Here is a 26,202-nt window from a genome sequence, read left to right on the forward strand (position 1 = left end):
GTGGAGGGGGTGAGTGTGGGTGGGGTCGGGTGGCAATGCTTCTATTTTACTTAATGTATGTGTGGGGTTTTGTGTCAGTGTCACTAGTGCAGGTTCTCTTTACTATTCTCTTGTGTTTCTTTGGTGGTGAGAGAGGTTGGGGTTGGCCTCGGGTGTGGTTGTTTGTTTGTGATTGGCTGCGTTGAACTTTGTTTTCATGTGTGAGTGGGGTGGGTGGGTGTTTTGAATCAGGTTAGCCATATTGATTTGTATGCTGTTGGTGGATTCTTGTCCTTGTCTTGTTGGGCTGTGTATGTGATGAAGGGGAGCCATACCGGGGTGAAGGTGTCTTCTTCCATTTGTCCCCATGTCAGTTTCAGTTTATTGGTTAGTTTTTCTAATAAAGCTGTTTCCCATACTATTTGGTACCATTGGTCCATGCTTACTCCTGACAGGTCTCTCCAGAGAAAAGGATGCTTCTGAGATCTCTATAGCTGCACCGGAAGAAACAGGGGGATGGCAAAAGGGCTTGTGCTTGTACAGTGGTACCTCAGGTTACAGATGCTTCAGGTTACAGACGCTTCAGGTTACAGACTCCACCAACCCAGAAATAGTACCTCGGGTTAAGAACTTTGCTTCAGGATGAGAACAGAAATCGTGTGGTGGCAGCAGGAGACCCCATTAGCTAAAGTGGTACTGTACCTCAGGTTAAGAACAGTTTCAGGTTAAGAACGGACTTCCGGAATGAATTAAGTTCTTAACCCGAGGTACCACCATACCTGGAAACTGCAATTAATCCAGAATGCGGCAGCTAGACTGGTGACTGGGAGTGGCTGCCGGGACCACATAACACCGGTCCTGAGAGATCTGCATTGGCTCCCAGCACGTTTCCGAGCACAATTCAAAGTGCTGGTGCTGATCTTTAAAGCCCTAAACAGCCTCGGCCCAGTATACCTGAAGGAGCGTCTCCACCCCCATCGTTCAGCCCGTACACTGAGGTCCAGCGCCGAGGGCCTTCTGGCGGTTCCCTCATTGCGAGAAGTGAGGTTACAGGGAACGAGACAGAGGGCCTTCTCGGTAATGGCGCCCGCCCTGTGGAACGCCCTCCCTTCAGATGTGAAGGAAATAAGCAGCTATCTTCTTTTTAAAAGACATCTGAAGGCAGCCCTGTTTCGGGAAGTTTTTAATATTTAATGCTGTATTGTTTTCAACAGTTGATTGGAAGCCACCCAGAGTGACTGGGGAAACTCAGCCAGATGGGCGGGGTATAAATAATAAATAAATAATTATCATCATCATCATCATCATCACCATCACCACCACTAAACTATGGCTTAGCAGTACTTCCCAAACAGGCCACAAGGCTTTGCTTGCTTTCAGTGACATCACTGTGTGGCCTAATAGACTTGGCTGCTTAACACTGTGACATCATCTCTTTCCTGGGTTTTCTCCAGCTGGGCGGGATCAGCTACAACCACATCAGCACCATACATTTAAAGCAGTATCATACTACTTTAACTGCCAGGGCTTGCCCCAAAGAATCCTATCGACTGTTAAGGTTCCTGAGAGTTGCTAGGAGACCCCCACTGCCCTCACAGAGCTACAATTTTCAGAGTGGTCTAACAAGCAATTTCGTGCCCCAATGCAAAACCATTTTCAGTGCAGTCCATTCTGACCGCTTTTCACAGTGACTGCAACAAGTGTCACTAAGTGGTGGGGATGGGAAAGGAACAGAAGAAAACAAAATGCCAGTTCGCAGGCCACTAATTATCAAGAGCTTACAAGTTCATGTTGTCAACCTTCCTCTGATCCTTGGATGAAGGTCGGTATATAAATTTAATAAAGAAGAGTAATCATTACATGGAGACATTTCAAGAAAGGAATCAGCCTTTTATCACTTGAAGGATCACTGCTAGGATCTCTCAGTCGGTAGAGCACAAGGCTTTTGATCCCAGGGTCGAGGGTTCAAGCCTCACATTGGATTCCTGCATTGCAAGGGGGTTGGACTAGATTATTATTGCTTTGGGTTTGATTTTATATGCTGTGTGTTAAGTTGTGGGTGAACATATCAGATGACACAGCGATTCTCCAAACAGCTCTTGTTTATTCACAGGTCAGAACAGAACTGAACTGAAGGGTTCAGCCAGCCTGCTTATATAGAGCTCCAGTACAACGTAACTGTAACCACTTTCTGTAACTATCCAATCACTGAACGTCACTTTTGATCCCTTATTTGCATATGTGGACCTGTACTATCTACAGTATCCCCCTGCTGGCCCAGGGTGAGAACTTCAGTACATAACACTGTGGTCTTGTTTGTGAATCGCCTTAAGACCTCTGGGTATAGGGCGGTGTATAAATTGAATAATAAAGAAATAATAATAATAATAATAATAATAATAATAATAATAATAGTAGTAGTAGTAGTAGTAGATGATGATAATCCTTATGGTCCCTTCCAACTCTACAATTCTGTGATTCAGCACAGACAAGATCAGATATGCTAAGCCTCAGCATAAACTCTCATTTATCCCAATGTTTGCCTTTTGTCAATGTTGTCCAGTCCATCAGCAAATCCTCACCAACCTTTCACTCAACAAGCTGTAGATATTTCTGCTTCCGAGAAACCTAGAAACGTTCTTTTGATCTGTATTTGGCACAAATGTATATTTCCCCCTGCTACATAGTTAACATTTGGGACACTCAAATCCATGTCTTAATCCCAGTTTTAAAACGTATTTTCCAACACTTTTTGATCCCGAAGTACCCGGTGACTTCTATAATTCTCCTAATCATATTTTTACACTGAATTTCTTGCTGCAAGATTATGGAAAAAAGAAAATTCAGAGAATAACAGATACTCTCTCCATGTTTATTATCATAATAAATAACAAGATGAAAGATGAAAAAATATTTTTTAATAATTCCAGTGGCACTTTAAAGATCAACTAAATATAAGCTTTCAAGGTATGAGCTTTCATGCGTAATACACATTTCATCATATACTGTTTATTAATAGCCCATTCACATTTATCAACAGTCATTTTATTGACTGCATTTCTCCGAACACTTCCTTGTTCTGGTGAAAGGGGGAAAAATAAAGACAACTGCATATATAGGATCATCTTACAGAATTCAGGAAGCTGTGCTAATTACTTGAGAACATAATTTGACCCAAACTACAAGAAAACATTTACATTCATTTGCTTCAATGTGCCGCCCTCCGCTATTTCAGAAAGCAGCTTATGCAAATTGCATATGCTAGTGAAGAATTAGAAGACATACTATACAAATCTTGTAACTTTATCATAGAGATTAAATGATCAGTTTGTCCTTTGATCATTGTCCCCTTCACAGGAAATTCTTTAGTGGTTTCTGACTTCCATAGTCATGGATACAAAACCTTATGTAACGGAGTCTTGCAAAGCTTCTATTACACAACCTTCACAACCCCATTAAGTAACTTTTTACAGAATTACTACAGGGTACTGGTTATTCAAATGCTGTTCAAACATTTTAACGATGAAAACCTGCATTGTTAGTGAGCCATTCTGTATTTTTTAGAGCGTACACACCCATTGAGTGGAACCAAATGCTTGTTTTTTTGGACTTTGAAAGTCTGTGGACTATTAAACTTGAAGTGAACTCGTGCATTCTAACTACTTGTTGTGTTTTCTACCATGCGTGCTTCAAGAACTACGATCCCGCTCCCTGTTTGTGGAAACACTCATTTATTTATAAATATATTTATATACCGCTGTATCATTAAAAATACATTAAAGTTATTTACAGAAATAAAACATAACATTGTACCATAAAATCCATTTAAAAGTTTAAACAGATGTCAATTTGTTGTTGTTGTTGGTTAGTCGTTTAGTCGTGTCCGACTCTTCGTGACCCCATGGACCAGAGCACGCCAGGCATTCCTGTCTTCCACTGCCTCCCGCAGTTTGGTCAGACCCATGTTTGTAGCCTCGAGAACACTGTCCAACCATCTCGTCCTCTGTCGTCCTCTTCTCCTTGTGCCCTCCACCTTTCCCAACATCAGGGTCTTTTCCAGGGAGTCTTCTCTTCTCATGAGGTGGCCAAAGTCTTGGAGCCTCAGCTTCAGGATCTGTCCTTCCAGTGAGCACTCAGGGCTGATGTCCTTCAGAATGGAGAGGTTTGATCTTCTTGCAGTCCATGGGACTCTCAAGAGTCTCCTCCAGCACCATAATTCAAAAGCATCAATTCTTTGGCGATCAGCCTTCTTTATGGTCCAGCTCTCACTTCCATACATCACTAAGATGTCAATTAACCATAGTCAAAGGATGCATTTTTAATTGCCTGGAGGAATAGAAAAGTTTTTGGCATGTGCTTAAAAGTAGACACCAAAGGAGCCTGCAGGTCTCTATTGACAGAGCACTCTTGCATTTGCTTCCATAGAATCCTAGTCTTAAAAATCCACTTGCAGCTTTTAATTATGTAGATTAGATTCCACCCATATCTATGCACCAGTGTAAAAGCTGCTGCAATGGATTGTCACCTTCTCACCCATCTGCCTAAATTTTAAAGGTAAAGGTAACCATTAGGTGAAATATTTGGGGATGAGATAGGGAGACTATTCCATATCCATTTCTTTAAAAAATAATAATTCAGGATTTCTCTAAAGCCAACCACTGCTGTAGCTGGTCTCTGCTAGGCCAAGGTGCTCACCTTGCTGTTGCAAAGTCTATTCTCCCCCCGCCCCCCAAAAAAGTGTTGTGCAAGTAAGGAATGGATTATATATAGTATATGTATATATAGAGAGGTCTTACATAATTTTATACATTTTTAACTAACCATTTCAAAACATTAAAATAATGTTCGGACCTTCCCTCCCTCCCTGGGTTCCATTTTCAATGAAAATAAATTATTTTATCTTTTTCTGCATCTTTTACCGTTATCTGTTATATTTTCATACTATCCAAAGATCTTTTCACATTACAAGTTTCCAGTGATTTTAACTGTTTACAGTGGTCTTTTAAATATGTTAAAAAGTTAGTCCAGTCTTTAAAAAATACTTGATCTTCCTGGTTCCTGATCTTTCCGATCAGTCTTGCCATCTCTGCATCCTCCATTAACTAAGTCTGCCATTCTTCTCTGGTCGGTAATTCTCCTTCTTTCCATCTCTGGGCTAGAAGCATTCTCGCAGCTGTTGTGGCGTACATGAACAGTCCTTCTGCCCCACATATCTAACACTTGCACCCTCTCTTTTCCTGCTGCCCAAGCAAGAGCCCATACTTCCAATTGCAGTGGGTTCAAAGTGAGGACGATGAATGCCTCCATCTGGATGACTGCTGCGATTGGGATGGTGAGCAGTAACTTCTCCCTTGCCCTCGAGCTTGCAGGGAAATTAGTAGGGCTGTTGCAGAATTAAAGAAATCTTTCTCAAATATCTCAGTCAGTCTGTATATGGTGGAAAACAAAATCACTGAAAAACACGTCTCCACCCCCATCGTTCAGCCCGGACACTGAGGTCCAGCTCCGAGGGCCTTCTGGCAGTTCCCTCTCTGCACGAAGTGAGGTTACAGGGAACCAGGCAGAGGGCCTTCTCGGTAGTGGCGCCCTCCCTGTGGAACGCCCTCCCGTCAGATGTCAAGGAAATAAAACAACTATCTGACTTTTAGAAGATATCTGAAGGTAGCCCTGCTTAGGGAAGTTTCTTATGTTTGATGTTTTATTGTGTTTTTAATATTCTGTTGGGAGCTGCCCAGAGTGGCTGGGGAAACCCAGCCAGATGGGTGGGGTAAAAATACATTATTATTTTAATGCGATGCGCAGATGGGCCACTCCTGCCACCTCCATTTCTCTGGCAATCCAAACCTTAAAAAAAAAAAAAGTTTGAAAGTGCTTCCTGATTTAGCAGGACCTCATACCCCTTTGTAGTGAAATATATTTGAATTATCCATTTGATTAAATTGATTGACCGCAGAAGCCTATGCATATTTACTTAGATTTTTACTGGGTCCAGTGGAGCTTACAAACAGATTGTGCTGTACACAGAAAGCTCCCTAGACACATTGGAACTGATTTCTGACAAAATATGCAAGGGATTGCACTGTTAGTGTTGTAACCCTATTTATTAGTTTAGGCTTTAATTGATGCCCGGTCATCTGGAAGTAAGCCCATTTAATAAGAGTAGGATTGCACTGTTGGCCACATTATTTTCTATTCTATCAACACGCTTGATAAAAATGTATTTCATCTGCCCTGGCAAAGACAAGTGCAAACCATTAACAAAACAGAATATCAAGTACAGTAAAATGGACTTACCGAGTGTCACTGCTTGCAGTATTTAAGCCTGTTAGCCCAATCTTCTGGTCGAGCAATCAGTAGTACAGCTGTTGAACTATAATGATCCCCACACATTGTCAAGAGCAGCCAAAGGGGTTGTCTTCTCTCATATTCCTCATTGTATTAAGTGAAATGATCACAGGGATACAATTTTGCTAGCGTAGCTTTTTATTTAAGTAACTGCAGAGTTAATAAAATCTTGCTTTCCAAAATGTTATTCCATTTATAGTGCTTAATTTAAATTTAAAAAACCATTTACAATCCCAATCCCATTTAAGAAGTCTACAAGGCAGCTGTTTAAAAATAATTTCAATCTTAAAAACAACCAAGCACAAAAAGCTATCAGCACAGAGTAGCTCTACTCATGTCAACTCATTGCCATAATCACGGTACATAATCAAGATTTACAAAAGTCTTGTTTCTAAACGGAAGTTCATTTTGCAGCACAACACTAGGAGTGTTTGCTTGGAAGTTAAGTCTGACTGTATTAACTGGGGCTTATGCCTTAGGAAGTGTGCGTAGCATTGCCGTTCTAGATCCCTTGCATGAATTGTAGTCAGGGATCCAGTCTTTTCAACAGAAGGTTCTCTGAATGGTGATTGACAAGACAGATTGTTTCAACGTATGGCAAAAATATATTTCAAAATATATTTGGCAAGGGAAAAACCTGAGAATAAAATATAAAATACTGATAGATGCAAAAGAAAGAGGTTTTTCCCTGCTAGATATGAGACTATACTATGAAGAATCCTGTCTTTGTTGGTTGAAGTCTCTAACCTAACTAAGACAAGCAGCTGCATTAACATAGGAACAAGTGTTGTTTCCAAAAGACAGTCAGTGCAAAGCATGCGGAGTAAAATTACAGCTTCTATTTAACCTCAGAAAAATGAAGCTTATAAAGACTTCACGCTGAGCTTTCAATTCTAGTATGAACTTAGATGAAAATATTTTCAGATTTGTCAAGACACCTTGAATCTGACAATTACAGGCTTCTAATAGCTTCACACTCACATTCCTATTTTTTAAATACTTAAAAATTCAGGGGCGGGGTCATGCCCTAACCTCCCAACCTAGGTATCAAGGCCAGCTTAAGTCTGTGCATCCAAGAGTTCGCTGCTTATTTCCCAAACCACAGTAGTACTGTACACATATGAACCAGCAAGAGTTATCTGGTATCTTTGGATCAGAACATCTGGCAGTTTCCATGAAGATTCTTTCTGGTTTGATATGACTGAGGCACCCAGTGTGGGATTGTCTCTTCCTACCACCCATGATCACTGCAGATGGTGACAGCAGCCACGAAATTAAAAGACGCCTGCTTCTTGGGAGAAAAGCAATGACAAACCTAGACAGCATCTTAAAAAGTAGAGACATCACCTTGCCAACAAAGGTCCGTATAGTTAAAGCTATGGTTTTCCCAGTAGTGATGTATGGAAGTGAGAGCTGAACCATAAAGAAGGCTGATCGCCGAAGAATTGATGCTTTTGAATTATGGTGCTGGAGGAGACTCTTGAGAGTCCCATGGACTGCAAGAAGATCAAAACTATCCATTCTTAAGGAAATCAGCCCTGAGTGCTCACTGGAAGGCCAGATCGTGAAGCTGAGGCTCCAAGACTTTGGCCACCTCATGAGAAGGGAAGACTCCCTGGAAAAGACCCTGATGCTGGGAAAGATGGAGGGCACAAGGAGAAGGGGACGACAGAGGACGAGATGGTTGGACAGTGTTCTCAAAGCTACCAGCATGAGTTTGACCAAACTGCGGGAGGCAGTGGAAGACAGGAGTGCCTGGTGTGCTCTGGTCCATGGGGTCACGAAGAGTGGGACACGACTAAACAACAAGAACAACCACCACCACCACCCAGGGAGACAGGGATCATGTGGGTTAGATTTCAACACTAGCGCAAATCAAGCACAGCAGTTTAAGTACCTGCATGTACAACCTCAAACAGAACCAACTGTATGTCAGCTGCTTGTGAGATAGATGCGCCATGGATACTCTCATAAGAAAAAACTGCTCCTTTCCCCTTATTGGGTATCCAAGAGCCCATATAGAGTCCTTAAGTAGGTTCCTATCGAAAGGAGAAAATAACAGAGGCCAACCAGAGAATATTGAGAAGCAAAGCAGCTAGTAAGCATGATCTTTATTATACTGTTGCCACAGGGTGCTCACAACCACATGCTGAAGTCAGGAGGGGAACCCCGAACAATGGTGTGCAAGCCCTGATATAGACTTTTGAAATTGCCCACCCTGTACCTCGAGGTAAGGTAAAGGGACTCCTGACCATTAGGTCCGGTCGTGACCGACTCTGGGGTTGCGGCGCTCATCTCGCTTTATTGGCTGAGGGAACCGGCGTACAGCTTCCGGGTCGTGGCCAGCATGACTAAGCCGCTTCTGGCGAACCAGAGCAGCGCACAGAAACGCCATTTACCTTCCTGCCGGAGTGGTACCTATTTATTGACTTGCACTTTGAGGTGCTTTTGAACTGCTAGATTGATAGGAGCAGGGACCGAGCAACGGGAGCTCACCCCGTCGCGGGGATTTGAACCGCCGACCTTCTGATCAGCAAGTCCTAGGCTCTGTGGTTTAACCCACAGCGCCACCCGTGTCCCTTTACCTTGAGACCACCCTCCAAAACATCATACACACATCACTGAAGGGGGCAGTCTACAACACAAATCCTGTTTGGCAGGATACTGATAATGGTCACTGATTGCTTTACTTGGGCAACCTGGCCATTCCTTTTGAGATGCTAAATACTTAGTTCCTGAATCCAGTTCACAGGCTCACCCTATTCATACACAAATATGCCCTGAAGGCAGGATTTGTGAGCAAAGAGACAATGGGGGAGGCTTTCCCATTTCCTTCCTTACTGAAGATATTATTTGAGAGTCAAAATGGATTCAGGATTGTTCTCCTGTACTGTTTCAGACACGTGGTTTATATACTTATATACTCGGCCTTTTGGCTAAGATCAAGTGTAGTGTGTGTAATAAACATTCATAAATGTACAAGGCAAACACATGCATAAGTCCTTAGAATTCCCATAACAATACTTTCGTTTCATCAAAGCAGACAGCATATTCATTGCTAGGTGTTCAGTGTTTCGTTCTCCATTTGGAGTGAAAGACACATCCAACTGTGGATGCACACAAGCACACAATGTCTGGGGAAGCGGGGAAAAGCAAAAGCGGCTGAGGCTAGGAAGACGCATGTGCTGTAGCACTTTCCCCAAAGGGTGTCTCCACGGAGGGAAACATCTCTAGTGCTTCATGGTCAAAACGCATGGCTGCCATACAGATTTATTTGAGGGATATGTTTGTGGGAAAGGCTTTCTTTATGATGCACTGCCATCTGGTGTTCACGATATGAAATTGGACATCACCCTCCCTAGAGGAAGCTGCAACATAGCTGTAATACAGATACCCAATTATATGCAGCAGCCAGGGCTAAAATAAAAGGCTCTGTTTGAGGGGAAACCAGGGAAAGAAGTGGGGAGTCCCTGACTCAATGTCCCAATCTAGGTCACACGATCCCCGCTTTCCCGGGTGGTAGGACGACAGAAGCCCTGCATCTTTCACAACAAACGGAGAATGAGGCTTACCTCTGCAGTCTCCACAATACTACTAAAAAATTCACATCTGAACCTGAGACAAGGCATGCTGTTCAATTCCCTTGAACCCTTTGCGGTCATGATCTGCAATCCTAAAGCAATGAGTAGATAATCTGCCACTCCAGATGTAACTGATCAGCATCTTCCAAAATCAGACCACTGGGCATGCACGCTGGGGCTGATCTGAGTAGAGAAGCACCTTCTTGGTTGTTTCCCTGCTGGCAGCCTAGGAGAGGGCATTCTCTGTAATAGCTGAGCTGTGGAATTCCCTCCCCACTGAGGGGCATCTGTGCCACCATATGCTGAAGACAAACCTCTGTACCCCAGCCTGACACCCAAGATACATTTTTTTAAGGACCTATCCTATTATCCAGATTGTAAATAGCATTAAGTGATTTTAATATTTTATTTTTATATTATGCCACCTGATGATACACTGGGCGAGGGATTTGGGGCATAATACCCAATGTTTTGATTGGGAAAGGTTATGAAAATGGATTAAAAATTTTCAGCATGTTGTACGTTGAAAAAATATTACATGAAATTGATGTATAGGTGCTATCTGACTCCTACTAAACTAGCAAAAATGTATAAGACAAGAACGAATATTTCTTGGAAAGGTAAAGAACAAGGAGGTACCTTTTATCATATGTGGTGGACGTGTAAGGTTGTAAAAGCATTCTGGTAAATGATATATAACGAAATGAAAATAATGTTATCAAATAACTTTTATAAGGAAACCAGAAGCTTTTTTTAATTAGGAATCGTAGGTACCGAGATTCCAAAGGAGCAGAAAAGACTTGTTATGTACACAACAACTGCCGTACGGATGCTTTTGCCCAGAGATGGAAAGAAGATAAGAGTCCTTACTAGAGAAGAATGGCAAATTAAGCTGTTGGACTGTGCCGAAATGGCAAAACTGACCGGGAAACTTAGAAACCAAGCAGACAAAAGTTTCAAGAAAGAATGGGAAAGATTTATAACTTATTTAAGAGGCCACTGTAAGCAAATGGAAACATCAGCAGGATTTGTAATGTTGGATAATATGGATAGACCTAAAATATGGATGATATGCAGTTGAAAATGATAATAGGACTCATGGAGGGGATGGTGAGAAGTCTGGAGAGTCATAGTTTTTATCTGATGTATACTTGTAAAAATTATAACTCACTGAAAGAAGCAAAAGCTACAGGGAACCAGGCAGAGGGCCTTCTTGGTAGTAGTGCTCACCCCGTAGAACACCCTCCCATCAGATGTCAAAGAGATAAACAACTACCTGACATTTAGAAGGCATCTGAAGGCAGCCCAGTTTAGGGAAGTTTTTAATGTGTGACATTTTAATGCATTTTTAATCTCTTGTTGGAAGCCTTCCTACACCCCTGGCTTCACCTCCTCCCAATCTTCAGGACATTAAAGACTGTTCTCACACCATCAAAAAACTTAACAAGAGTGAGGGAAGGGGAAGGAACAGAGGCAGGAAGGGTAACCATGGCAGATCACTAACTCCTTGATACATTTTTGTCTTCCGGGTGAATTTCCCATACACACATACAGGGGTTCTGTCAAATAAAATAAGGCAAGTTGTCATTACAGTACTTTGCTTCTGGCTGATGCAAGCTAGTTGAATAGGGCTATTTGTATTTTGGCTTCAAAGCATGCACACAATTTCTATCAGATGATTGCCTGTTGGACCAAAAGATTATTTACTTTCCGCATCTTGCTAGGAGGTGGCATGGTCACACCTCCTGCAGGTCTTTTAGTAGCTGATTTGGGAGTTCCACATTCATCCCTCTTCAATGACTGCAAAAAAAGAAAAGAAAAGAAAGAAAAAAAAGAGAGAAATAAATGTTGCTTTAACTCTGTTAAACAATAATGCAGTTCTTCGGTAAGTTCTCTGTTGCCTCTTTCTACATTGGAGCAGCAGCTAACTAAGAAAGAGCCCTACAGCCCTACCGAGCAAAAGCTCCACCCTGATACTTCCAAGAGATGTTCAGTATTTCAAAGGTAGCCCCAAAGATGGGGCTACCTTTGAAGGTGACCTGGAAACTGCAACTAATCCAGAATCCAGCTAGACTAGTGAATGGGAGCGGCCGCAGAGGCCACATAACACCGGTCTTGAAAGACCTACATTGGCTCCCAGTACATTTCTGAGCACAATTCAAAGTGTTGGTGCTGACCTTTAAAGCCCTAAACGGCCTTGGCCCAGTATACCTGAAGAAGCGTCTCCACCCCCATCGTTCAGCCCAGATGTTGAGGTCCAGCTCCGAGGGACTTCTGGCAGTTCCCTCACTGCGAAAAGCCAAGCTACAGGGAACCAGGCAGAGGGCCTTCTTGGTAGTGGCCCCCACCCTGCGGAATGCCCTCCCATCAGATGTCAAGGAAATAAACAACTATCTAACTATTTTATTTGTATATATTGCTTGTTTTATGTTGCTATGGCCGTTGGCTAATGCAAATAAAGTTTATCTTATCTATCTAACTTTAGCAGCCCTGTTTAGGGAAGTTTAGGGACGTTTTTAATGACTAATGTTTTATTGTATTTTTAATCTCTTGTTGGAAGCTGCACAGAGTGGCTATGGAAACCCAGCCAGATGGGCGGGATATAAGTATTTTTATATTATTATTATTATTATTATTATTATTATTATTATTATCTGAAAGTCCCCAGAGACAGTAAAAAGAAATACTGCAAGCATGAAGGCTGCTGGTCCACATACATTTGCAGCCCACAGTTGATAAATGAGTGATCCATAACCAGTCCACCCTTGAGAATTTGTAGAAAGTGTGGCACTTATATTTAGTGCTCAGCACTTGTAAAATAGGACCAGTAGCTGCTTTTCACAGGTTTCTAAGCAGCCAATGCACACCCAGTGATGTTTCAACTTTTGCATTCCACATATTCTGAACAGTTAAGCATGTCTTGCTGGCACTGCTATGCTCTCCCCTGACAACCTTATTGTTTTGTACAAGCTCTGTCCTTGGGTGGCAAGGATCAACATTGGAGTGCACCTCCGGGGGTGAAGCAGCACTGAAATGACCTCCCCAGGGCACAGACCTGGGCAGTGTGTCTGGAGGTCCTGGGCTGCCCAGACAACAAGACCCCGGAAGTCGGTCCCCGCGGCGAGAGAAAAAATGGCGCCGCGGGGGAAAAAGTGCCCCAGAGACTGTCTGCTTTCCACACATGGCGGCGGCGGCAGCATCACCACCACATCCCTGCTGTCAAGCTTCCCTCTTCCCACCAGGCACTCCTGCAAGGCTGGGAAAGAACGCCATCATAGGCTAACATTCAAGCACTCCATTGATTATTTTGTGGGGGAAATGTAATGGTTCTGTGCTGCAAATCTAGACCCAACCAGTTTGCCAGGTCGTTATACAGACAAGACACACAATTATGACATGGTCTGCGATGTATATAGAACATCTGCTGTCATTTGGATGGGGGACTAGACTGCTGGATCATGCGTTCCTTCTCCCTCAGTTGTAAACATTGCTGATGAACCACATTTTGTGCTAGCCAGAATTAGCTTTGAATTTGTAACTAGCTTCAAATGCTGGCTAGATCCTAGCTTAAGTGACTAACTTTGCAACAGCAACCAGAGGAAAGTGAGAGCACACCAAAGAGAACATGGCAGACAGAGTCAATAAGGCACAGTCATTATTTAGTAAAGAATTGACAACACATTCCAAACACGGCAGTCACATTTTTATCAAATAAATAATGTGCTGAATTAAGTGACTCACACGCAAAACTTACAATTTTGGGTTGATCTTTCTTAATTTTGTGGTGCTGCAATTGCAGGGCCATGGAGTCCAGAAACCTCTGGTTATTAACAAGGAAGTGTGAGTTGTTTTCCTTCTCCCAGTCTTCAGTATCTTTCTTCAGTTCTTCCCCCAACTAGTTTTGGCAAATAAGTTTTTTTAAAAATAAAAAATCATACTATTTAATAAAAATCTCAATGCAGTTCACCTAAAAATATAAATGTAACATTTCCTAAAAACTAAATTAAAAGGGAAATAAAAATAAAGCACAACTTTATACCTTAATAAAAACTAAGCAGTATACAAAACAAAAATAAAATAAAACTTAAAAGAGTCAGGAAAGCTTGAGTGAAGCTTGAATAAACCTTGAGCAAGCCCGTTTTCACAAGGCATTCGGAGGTCATTACTGTTTCCATCTCACAAATTACCCAAGGGAGGGCACTCCAGAGTGTGTGCTATCACAGAGAAGGCCAACTTGTCACAATTCACAGGTCATGGAATGACCAGCAGCATCTCCTCTGAAGAGCTAAACAATATGCTCTGTTGAATGGTCTCTTTAAATTTGAAGGTTCATTATTGTTCCACAAGACGTATATTTCTTTAAGGGCCAGAGCAAACAACATGACCCAGTTTTACAGCTGTGAAGCAGTATAGCAGGTGCTGTTAAATTGTGTTAATTAAGCTGTGTCAGCAACTGTGCATACCTCGGGTTAAGTACTTAATTCGTTCTGGAAGTCTATTCTTAACCTGAAACTGTTCTTAACCTGAAGCACTACTTTAGCTAATGGGGCCTCCTGCTGCCTCTGCGCCGCCAGAGCCCAATTTCTGTTCTTATCCTGAAGCACTATTTAGGTTAGCGGAGTGTGTAACCTGAAGCATATGTAACCTGAAGTGTATGTAACTCGAGGTACCACTGTAGTATATAAAGAGCAGCACCTAGCTCTCTCAGTACCCTGGGGGATGGGTTGGTGGTTGGGTCATGCTTGTTGATATATTTAGTGTAAAAGGAGTTTTTGTTATTAAAACCTAGCTAAAGTTATTTTGCGTTCCTTGTAATGTGTGGTCTCCCCAGCACGCTTTCTGCAGTGCAACTAATCTGCAAATAGCCAACATGCTCAGTCTATACCAGGAAGGTGGTTTGGACTTAAAATTTCAACCTTGAACTGACAACCAGTTTAGTCAATTTCAGAAAGACTTTAAACTTCACACTGCCACTATTCAAGGCACTCTTCCAACTCCGTTTGCAGCTGAACAATTCACTTTCCTCTACAATATTAGAGACGTTAGCTAGATCAGCCAAGAAACGATCAAGCATGCTAAGAACCTGGAGTCATTTGGACCTCAAATTTGAGGTGTCATCAATGTGCTTTCCAGAGGCAACTTTATATGCACAGAAAATACTTCCAAAGTTTATGAGATGAAAGCATTATCTACATGTTAGAACGGTTTTGCCAAGGAGTGTTAGTCAATAAGGGATTACGTCTATTGTTTTACTTAGGTGTGTTCATGTGGATCAGGCACCAAATTTCATCCAAAATGGATGGAAACTACACAAAAATGGCCCTGGGACTTACCTTTAACAATTGTTTTTGAAGCTTTGATCTTTCCCTTTCCTCTTTGAGTAAGGTACCCCCTCTGTTTAGAAGTCTGCTTGGATCTGTTGATTTTTTCTGAATACAGAAGGAAAACAGGTTACACATTAAGTAACTGATTGCTTACCTATAGTACATGGGTGGACGAGTCTAAAAGCCCAGGAGACAAATTTTTCACAGCTCTCTAGTGGCTATGGTGGCTCATTCACCAGAAGTAATGTATCTAGCATTAACTCTGGAAGCGTATACACTCGATTCTGACCAAACTAAGCCTCCTAGAGCAAAAACCTGAAGCAGACATTCAGAAGAATCTTGCCATTCCGAGTCAGATTGTGGCTCTTATTCTAGTACAAGCCCAGGCAGACAAAAGATTATCCTTTCAAAGTACCAAGTATGAGGGTATTTGTGGCTCAGTAGCATATGTCAGTTCCTTTGAAGTCAAGCAAATAACATTGCACAGCTGCTTTATGCATTTATCAGCGAATGATGGGTGGGCTCGTATCATCCTAGTATCCTTGTGTCTATACAGTATAGAAGCTGTACGTTTCTGACAGTTGTGTCAAATGGTCACTTCTGAACAAGTGCACTGTTCCGTTGGCTAGCTTTCACTCATTTGCTCCTTTTGTTGTATTTGCCTACAATTTGGGAGTGTTAATCCATCCTGCAGGGGCACCATGCCTGCTCATTTCATCCACTTCTGTGGAAGGGGAGCAATCCAGTTTTAGATTCCCATTATAATCATAATTGGCCACCCAATGTCTGCTTTAAAACCTCCAACAGATAGAGGTGGGGTGGGAGGCAGTTTCGTTTTTAACAGATCAGTGGTACCTTGGGTTTAAGAAAAGCTTAGTTTATGAACAACTTGTATTAAGAACGCTGCAAACCCGGAAGTAGGTGTTTTGGTTTGTGAACTTTGCCTTGGAATAAGAACATGTTCTGCTTCCTGTTGAGTGTGTTCCATTTGTAAGTTGAGTCCCCCGCTGCTATGGGAAAGCACGCCTTGGTATAAGAACGCTTTGGTTTAAGAACGGACTTCTGGAACGGATTGAGTTCATAAACCAAGGTACCACTGTATCTTGGTCCCGAAACCAAACAGGAGCTCCAAAACAGATTGGGCCTCTACCCAAAGCTTCAGATACAAATCGAATCTTGTGTCTGGTGCTCACCTAGATTTCACCCATATCTAAAAACAGCTTCATGTTTCCCTCTCTGCAGTGAGATAACATAAGCATTCAGTACTTCTGACCTCCAGTTCACCCAAACGCTCCCCGATGGCATTCCATTTGTGAACATTATCATATAGGTGTTTGTTTTTCTCATAAACGTCTTTTATTCTCAAAAGTTCTTCATCGTGTTGACTCAACAACTCTTCAGAGAAATTATCTAAAGCAAGAAAACAAGAGTTAAGGTTTCATTAGGGACATGGCATGACTGCAACTACAAGATGAGGATCAAATAGCGACTAAGCACTTTCACTGTGACCCAGCCCTAGACGATTTAACAGAATTTTGCCTCATCAACCAGACATTCCGTTTTTAAAATTATGACAAAAAATAGTTTTACCCGTCTTTAGTCATAAGTAGACACAAAATACAGGTTTGTATTTGAAAGATATAAGATGTAAGGAATTACCACTTAAAAAGGGCTGAAACGCAGCTCTTTGTTCCTCAGAATAAAAGCATTTCCCCCAGAAATCATGAAGTTCTTGCCTGACTCTGAAAGTAATTTGTTTTAAACTTTCCTTCTTCAGCACTTCCAGGTTCTCCAACTCCTCTTCCCACTAATGAAAACAAAACAAGTATCTCATGGTTATTGCATTTGGCAATGAAGATCTTGCTTTCACTGTTTCCAGACAATTACTCAGACTTCTCCATGACTATAAATTTGTTACAGCAAAGGCTGTAGCAGTGACGTACGCAGAGGATATTCCTGAAACTGGAGTAATCTGATCTGACTGTCAGTTTGACACCCAGAGGCATTCACGTAGAATACAATTAACTCTTTAGAACTTTTTTTTTTTAAATGGCCATTTCCTCCACACTTAAATTTAATGCTTCCGTGTCAGCTGAGCTTAGAATAAGACCACACACTCAAAATACATTAGAGCAAGATGTTAGCTCCAGACAGTAAAATGAGAAGGCTCCTGCATTATCCAATTTAAGGTACTACTACTTAACTTTAAAGCCCTAAATAGCTTTGGGTTCAAATGCCTGAAAATGTGCCTTTTCCTGCCTATGTCTTCTGGAAAGACCCTTCTCTGGGCAACTTTTCTTTTAACCCAGCAGGTATTTTAACTGAAGCTTGATTCTATAGTTTTAAGCAACTACATACATCTCATATTAATGTATCTGAAGAAGAAATATTTTAAATAAACACATGCAGCTGCTATTTCAGAAGCTTCAAAATTAAAATACCACTCACTGCAGGTGAGAGAAAACTGTTGAGGGTCTAGCATCAAAGCAGATCCAGTGAAACAAAACAGGCAGTAAAGTCAGTAAATATCAACATCTGGGGGGAAAAACACTGGGTAGTAATCAAGTAAGTTTTACTCAGACTAGACTCACTGAAATTAATGTGCACGACTTAAGTTAGGTCCATTAATTTCAATAGGAGTGCCTTTTACCAGCTATAGCTGGTATGTCAACTACAGGGAAAGTCTGGCCATGGTGATTCATGCAATGATGACCTCAAGACTTGATTACTGCAATGCGCCCTATGTGGGGCTACTCTTGGACCTGGAGGCTCCAGCTGCTGCAAAACACTATGTCTAGACTGTTGATGGGGAATGACTATCATCGGGATGTAACTTTAGCGCTCCAAGGTTTGCATGGACTGCCTGAATACTACACGACCAAATTCAAGGTTCTTGTATTAATTTACAAGGCCCTTAACAATGTGGGTCCAGGATACCACAGGTACTGCCTAATCCCATATATCCTTGCCTGATCATCAAGGACTTGGGCAGAGTCAATGTTAGCGGTAACCCCATGGCTCAGATTCATGGCTTGTATCCACCAGGAGCTGTGAATTCAGTATTGTGGACCCAATTTTGTGGAATTCCCTTCTAGTTGAGGTCAGGCAGGCCCCCTCCCTGATCTTCCAGAGCCTACAGAAGACTTTTTAAAAATCCAGCACAAATTTAAACTGAAGTCTGATTCTGTAGTTTTAAGCGACTCTTACCTTTCTGTATTGTAAATTACATAAAAGACCATTGTAGTCAGCCTATTATTAATGAACAGTGCCATCAGAATTCTGATTCTATTACCATTTTTATTGCTTCAGAAATAGGGCATCTGCTTGCCAACATTGTGAGTTGCTCCTGCTTCTCTTGTGGCTGTTGAAGTCTGTCCCACAAAACGTGCACCTCTTTCACCAGAGCATCTCTGCTGGCAATTAGAGAGTCTTTCTTGACCTGCAACTACAAAGGCACATCTACATCAGTTCATACAAAACAGCCATATGAAAAAGGCAGCAACAAGGTATGTGAACTGTACCATATAGTCTCAAGAGCAAGTCAAGCCAGATGTAACACTGCATCATCAGCTTCTCCAGAAAAGTGCATGCCAACACTCCATCTTGATCACGGTACCAAAATTAAGCAATGAAGTATTGTGATTACCAGTTCTATAAGGTGGGGAGGTGGTCCGGGGCGGATTGGGCGGAGGTGGGGGGAGAGAATGTTGGTGTTTTCAATTTAACTTGCAGCTTGGAAGCTTAACTGAACACTGAATTACTGTTGGAGTAGAATACACGTTAGCCTGGATATAATTACACCAAGACTCTTGACTTTGGAAAAAGATGGAAGCTAAGTTTATTGAAGGAAATACACATACAGTCGTACCTTGAATGTCGAACAGCCTAGTTCTCGAACGTTTTGGCTCATGAACAATCAAAACCCAAAGTGACTGTCCCGGTTTTCGAATGTTCTTTTGGAAGCCAAACGTCCAATGGGGCTTCCGATTGGCTGCAGGAGTTTCTGTTCGACTTCCAAGGTACAGTGGTACCTCGGTTACAAACGCTTCGGGTTACAAACACTTCAGGTTACAAGCTCTGCTAAGCCCGAACCTTGGGTTGAGAACTTTGCCCCAGGATGAGAAAAGAAATTGCACGCCGGCGGAGTGGCGGGAGGCCCCATTAACGAAAGTGCGCCTCAGGTTAAGAACGGACCTCCGGAACGAATTACGTTCGCAACCCAAGGTACCACTGTACAACTGTATAGGGAAGATGCAAGGATGTTTCCTTTCCCAGTGATGATGTAGAAAAAGGAGGAAATGAGGTCTGGAACCCTAAAAACATGTCTAAAAATGCTAAAAACATGATGGAAGGTCAGTACAGGTTAAAGGACAGTCTAGGCAACTTGGAGGTTCTTCCCTCTATCTACTCTTTCCCATGGAGACAAATCAGCTTCCAGTTCAAACTGAGTTGCATCCCAACAGTTCCAACAGGGAACCTGTGCTCCACCGTCTCATTTCAAATGGCTGAAGGCAGGGAGTGGGAAGTTAGAATAGAGATGGAACCCTCATTCACTATTACACTGCATGGCCCACACATATCACCTTGCAGCATTATTAGCTACAGAAGACCCATTGGCCTGACTATAAGAAAGCACTTATACCTCCATATTGGAGGCCTTTATTGCACGTTGCAAGCCATGGTTATAAATGGCACACCTGTTGCATTTGCCCAACATCATTTAAGGACCATATTGGTTCTGCTATTCATGTGGGCTAAACAATCTGAACAGCAGCCTCATTCATGTGAATCCATCTTTTTTACATTCAAAAGACCAACCTGATGAACAAGCAATTCGAGATCCTCAAGGTTTTTCTTTGTAAGGCAAATGCATTCTTCTTCATCGCTCAACATATCACTTTCCAGTGTCCCGTCTGGTGTGTGTCCAATTTCTTTATTATACTGCCTGACCTTTCCCCTTAGTTTAAAAAACTCTTTCAATCTTTGCTCCTAAACAAATAAAATGATTTAAATAGTCAGATCAAACAGCTTTCAAATGTAATGCTGTCATGAGGTCTCAGATATAAAGAACATCTAAAAATCACATGTTTAACCCAACAAAACAGATTGACAATATTCCTGACACTGTCCAACTTTAAGTGCAACACAGGAATATCAAACTAGTTTCACCCGCTCAACAAAAAATGAACAGATTCGTTTATTGATTAAGGCTATTTGCTAATTCTGGATAACCAGAATGAATCTCTGATGTGAATTAAATGCAATTTTTCTAGAACAAGCATTCAAAAGCAATTTGCCAGGAGATAAGAAGAAAGCAGCATGTTTAGTAGGCATGAGGAATCTCCCTATAATTAATACCAGACTGGCTTAGAAGTTAGTTGAATCACTCCCCCTCTCCCAATGGAAAATATTTATTTCAGAGTGAATTCAAGTTTTAGGGTTGCCATATGGAATTTCCCAGACATACCTGTAATACTGTAGCCGCAAGCAATGTCCGGGCGTAAATTGGAGAAATGTCTGGGAAAATCCGCACGCATGGCGGCAGTGTCATTTTGCAGATCTTCCTCAGAAATAGCTTCAATTTCTTTGTGATTTTGCAAAAACGAAACAAAACTCTACAACTCTTTTGTCTGGATTTCCACTTTGTAAAATGTGGCAACCCTATCTTCACTTCTAACTCTTTACACAGCTAGAGGCCCCAACAGCAGGTCTCCTGGCTGCAAAAGTAACCATTTAGGGGCTGACTAGAGGGGAGGAGGAAAGTGTAAGTTGCTGAGAATTCTTCTTACATTTTAATTCAAACCAGAGAAATATTCAGAAGCCATACAATGCCTCCATTTGTGGCTCATACCTGGGTCCAAGCCCAGCAAGCCTTATCAGAACCTCTGATTTTTACTATATATTGGGTATATAAATTCAATAAATAAAAATAAATACAATGTTTCTGTTTAAATAATGCAAAGGGGGAGGGGTCAGTACTACACCTTCACTTTCAAGAGCTGCTGCACATGTTTGTCTAATTCTTCCAGCTGCAAACAACTTGGAACACTGCCGGTCGGTATGTAGTATGGAGTAGCGTAAAGCTCTGAACATAGTGTCTGCTCCTCTAGCTGCAGCTGTTTCAACTTCGTCAGCCTCTCTTGTTTTTCTTTAAGAGCGCCTTCTAAAGCCAGACGAAACTCTTTTTCTAACTGGATGATGGATAAGCCATCACCAACCTGTAAAGAGTCACAAAGGGTTAGGTGCAGAAATGTACAGATGTCCCCCTCTCTTACGCGGGGGTTACATTTGGTCCCTGCACGCATAACTGAAATCATGTAAAGTGGGGAGCCCCCTCTAAGCCTTTTCAAATGCCATCTCAGCCGCTCTCTCTTCAAGCCACACAAAATATACTGTATCCAAAAACACCCACAACTATAATTGAAACTTTGGGGCTGGCAGGAGGCTGGAGGACATGCAGGAAATTGCTGCTGCTGCGCTACCCTGCACATCAGCTGTGGGTAGATGGGGAGGCTGAGCAGCGTAAACAAAGCCCTGCTGCACCTCCAGTCTCTTTGGGGCTTCCTATGCTCTCACTGACATCCTCTTTGGTTTCCAGGGAGGGTCTCCTTGTGAACCACACGGACTCCCCAGCTCTCTCTCGCCATTTCCAGGTTTGAATCAAATCATTTAATTATTTCCTGGCGCCATACATAAATGGAAGGATGTCTGTATTGACACTACAGTGAGTGGCAGTACTGAGCAAAGATCACATTTTGACAGGTCTGTACCGAAACAGAACTTGTATTTGAACAGTAACCTTCCAGTCAGCTGCCAGACCAAATATTGAAAGCCTTAATTCATTACAACAGTAAAAAGCAGCTCTGAAGAATCACATTAATTACAATTATGCCCGTCAGAGGGCTCTAGAGATTCCAAGTGTTCAATAGAAACCTTACACGTGCAAAGAAAGAGGTCCACATTTTCAAATGCAATGGTAATTACAGAAAACAGTGCTGATAACAAAAACTCGTCATGGTGGCAGATATCAGCCCATTGTCGTTAACACTGTAATTGTATACAAGTCTAATCAGATGTAAGCACCACTGAACTTAATGAGGGTTGCTCCCTGGTATATCAAGTATAGGACTGCAACCTAAGCGACATCTTTGTGCTTTGTTATCCGGAATAAGCAGCAGTGAAGCAACTTGCCTGGTAGGGGTCCAGCTTGAGTTCGTATCTCACGATATTCAACTGAGACTTCTGTATTTCAATGTCATTTTCAATTTTTTCTTTCAAATTACTTTCTTCCTCAATCATTTCATTCAACAGAGTCTATCCAAAAACCCATACAACAGTAGTGTAAGTACAGTTCCTTATCAGATTTATTAACTGTCAAATTAAAGCATTGTACCCATAGCTAAATTAAGAATTTGTGCCACATTAATGTTCTGCATTTTAAAATACACACCACTCAAGTTTGTAACAGAAGAAGTGTTTCTGACATATAAACTACCATCTCCCAAACTCAGTAACTGGAGTGTGGTCTGGTAGGCTTCCCGAGGCTTCCTGTTTTTTGCATTATTAGCTGGCTGGCTTTAAACCATGTTTACACACAGCAACTTGTCAGTAGCAAATAACCCCCTCCCAGCCATCAAGAAAACTGGGGGGTGGAAGTTTCTATAAAATGAGTTCTTTCTTCACATTCCTTTTCATCTACTGATGTGTTTCAGATAACTATCAGCAGACAGCTTGGCTTATAGCTTTTGTAAATACTGTAAGGTTGGTCGAAAAATGGAAATATTTAACCAGGTGCTTTGGGACCTGGACCATATTTTCTTAGTCTCTGCATTTAGCCCTACCCATTTTATATGTAGGAAGAGACCAGTCATTGACTGTCTAAGTAAGCCCTTTACATTTTTGCTGCCGAGGTCTCCAAAATCAAGTAGAAACTGTGCATTGGATCAATTGTTGTAAAAATGGAAGAGAACAAAATATACTGTCACTTCTGCAAAAATAAAAGCCAACTGCTGCAGCTCATGTAAGTTTTGCAATGCAAGTTAGTGAGCATTATTAATTTTGTCAGCAAAGATATGAAGGCCTGCAACTTAATTGAAAGATTCAGGATCTGCTAGCTCAAGAACCTGCATCCCTCCAGATGTTGCTGAAATACAGCTCCCTTCATTCCTTGGGGAGCTGGGTCATAGTGTCAGGAAGGAGGGTGTCAATGTAAAGACTCACATGGTAAATAGCACAAAACAAAACAGATTAATCTCCCAGCAACAGTCTGAGCACCGGACTTAGAAATTGGAATTTTCTCCCAAAAACTCACACCGCTGCTTTAAAGCAACAAAATATTATTTGGAACAAAACACAAAGAAGGACCTAAAACCCATTAATATATAAATTGACAAACTGAAATAAGTCAACTGTTTAAGAGCATTTGGAGTACAAATCACACACACACTGCTCCATACCTCAATGTGCGCCTTAGCTGTCTGCATGCGCTCCAGCTGCAGTTCTCTGCTGATACCCATTTCGTTCCATAAGTCTACAAGCTTTCCAAAAGCTTGGGTCACACTATTCACTAGGGAGGAGGCCAAAACCTCACTGTACAGTAATAAAATAGAAAATGGCACATGAGAAACTCCAAGCCTTGCTTTCATTCTATCACGATTTTGTTCCGTTTCCTACATCGGCATCTGTTCGACCATATTACATGACTTGTGCTTCACAAACATTCCCTTTGTAAGTTTCTGATCTGCCCGGAATGCGCCTGGTTAGTTTCAAACATAGCTCCTGAAAGGTTTAGGATCAGAGTTTTCCCTTCTCCTAGATGGGCTACCTTCCCAGGTTGACGAGCCCCACCTGCACCTCACTTCCCCCGACAGCAGGCGCAGAAACTGCCTTCTTGCCCATTGGCCTCACACTTGATCTTGTCAACTCAATCCGTGGTATGCCCCACGGAGGACCTTAAGGTCCATACATAACAACACCCTAGAGGTCCTGGGCCCTAAGGAAGTTAGATTAGCCTCAACCAGAGCCAGGGCCTTTTCAACACTGGCTCCGGCCTGGTGGAACGCTCTGCCTCATGAGACCAGGGCCCTGCAGGATCTGATTTCTTTTCGCAGGGCCTGTAAGACAGAGTTGTTCCACCTGGCCTTTGGCTCGAAATCAGTTTGATTCCCTCCCCCTTTTTCTTTTTCCTTTCTCCTCCTGTGAAGAGGCTGCATCCTAATGTTTTAATATTGTATCTTAATACTTTAAATTGTATTTTAATCAACTTGTTTTTATTATTGGTTGTTAGCCGCCCTGAGCCCGGTCTTGGCTGGGGAGGGCGGGGTATAAATAAAATTTTATTATTACTATTATTATTATTAATCCGCTGGATCCTGTCTTTGAATGGAGGGCAGCTCCTAACTCAGTGAGGGTTTGAGACTCACCTGCTGCCCTCATTTGGTTTAGCCAGGCAGTCAAAGCTGTTCCTGGGGCATGGCCCGTCTTATTCTGACAGCTTCTAGGAGCCACAGGTGAGAGCTGAGTGCAGGGTGAGGACCAAAGGCGGACAAACGACCCCCGAAGGCGCACAACATGTTCCCACCCTTCCCTAACACTTCATCATTACCTTCCCTGAATTTGTCTAGCCCTGATTTGAAGTCGCCAAAGTCAGTGGCCACCACCCCCCTCCTGTGGCAGGGAGTTCCACAGCCTCACTGCGCAAGGCAAAGCTTTCTTTTTTTATTATTATTTTAAAAAGTTCTTTATTACAAAAAAAATTACACCAAATATAGACCAAAACAATAAACATACACAAACCATAGATATTAACTAACAACATATCCTTTGACATTACACTTTAACTTCCGACTCACCTCATTGTGCTTTTTACACCATATTATTCTATATGCACTTCTTTATTATTACTCTCTTCCGTTACTTACCAAAAGAAATTATTTTTATTAACGTTTCCTTACCCTTCAAGATGCAATCTAAACCTGTCAGGAGCACTGCATTATCACAGTGCTTTTAAAAGATATTCTTTGAATATTGCCCAATCTTTACTTTCTGATTTGATTTTCCTTTTATTCTCCCAAGTTCTAAATATTCTATCATCTTGCTTGCCAGTCAGTTTTTGTGGGGATTAAATCGTCTTTCCAGTTTTTAGCTATTAAAATCCTAGCTGCTGCGGTTGCATACATAAAAAGTGCTCTTAGGCATCATGTTGATTGAAATACCAAAAAGCCTAACAGAAAGGCTTCAGGATTTTTTTTGAAAGGAGAATTAAAAAATCTTTTTAGCTTTCTTCCTTTCGCCCTGAATCTCCCAGCATTCAGCTTCGGGTCCCCTTGAGGCCCTCGGCTTTCCTCCTTCCCTCAGTTTCCCCTCTCACCTTTCCCTCGCCGGCTTCGCCATCACCGGTAATTAAAATAACGAAGAATTCCGAATAAGGAACCGCCGCCAAAATTCAAAACAAACGGCGAAGGAACCGCCTAGCAACAGGCTCTCGCCACCGCGCCTCTTGATTGGACCTCGGACTGAGCAATCAACAAGCCACCTCCGGTTCCCATTGGCCACGGCGAAGCGCGTTTCCTTCCCACCCCATAAATGCCCCTCCGTGCGCCTCTATTGGAGCTCACGGAAGCTTGGCAAAGCGCTGATTGGTCGTAAATCAGCAACAGAGGGAAAGGGGATGTCCGCTCCGCACGGTGGAAGGCGGTGACGTAAAGGGGTGTGGGCAAAGCGCTGATTGGCCGCCCTCAAAGCTAAGCAGCGAGGGAGGGAAAGGGGATGTCGGTGCCGAAGTGAAAGGCGGAGACGTAAAGGGGCGCAGAAGCCTGATTGGCAGAAGGCGACGTCACTCTTGTAAATCCCGCTGAGTTCAACGGGTGGTTGGTCAGGGAAAGGCTGTATAGATCCGAGCTGAAAGCGGGTCAAAGGTTCGATCCCCCAGTAGGGCTGAGCGAGCATCCCTGTGTGACGTCTTAGGAAGCCAG

At 42.3% G+C, this 26,202-nt stretch overlaps 1 protein-coding gene across 4 annotated transcripts; it reads right to left on the reverse strand.

Annotated features, from left to right (window-relative positions):
* Positions 1-6,444: 6,444 nt before the first annotated feature.
* Positions 6,445-25,694, reverse strand: LOC310752686 (protein regulator of cytokinesis 1-like). Of its 4 annotated transcripts, XR_014543006.1 has the most exons (12): positions 25,599-25,694; positions 23,686-23,818; positions 22,421-22,543; positions 21,214-21,447; positions 20,048-20,218; positions 18,522-18,674; positions 16,889-17,036; positions 16,503-16,639; positions 15,239-15,334; positions 13,660-13,800; positions 10,846-11,705; positions 6,445-9,812 (listed from the first exon to the last, which is right to left on the reverse strand). XR_014543006.1 is itself a non-coding variant. In XM_083593594.1 (11 exons), the coding sequence occupies exons 1-11, from the start codon at positions 25,619-25,621 to the stop codon at positions 11,577-11,579; spliced, it is 1,488 nt and encodes a 495-aa protein (XP_083449720.1). In that variant the 5' UTR covers positions 25,622-25,694; the 3' UTR covers positions 6,445-11,576. The 4 variants fall into 4 exon arrangements, 3 of the variants coding, with proteins under 3 accessions (XP_083449720.1, XP_083449721.1, XP_083449722.1); XM_083593594.1 differs by having other exon boundaries at positions 6,445-11,705; XM_083593595.1 differs by lacking the exon at positions 25,599-25,694 and adding an exon at positions 25,183-25,301 and having other exon boundaries at positions 6,445-11,705.
* Between the last annotated feature and the right edge of the window lie 508 nt (positions 25,695-26,202).

The sequence above is a fragment of the Podarcis filfolensis genome (assembly GCF_964270895.1).
Source record: "Podarcis filfolensis genome assembly, chromosome: 17".
NCBI lineage: Eukaryota > Metazoa > Chordata > Lepidosauria > Squamata > Lacertidae > Podarcis > Podarcis filfolensis.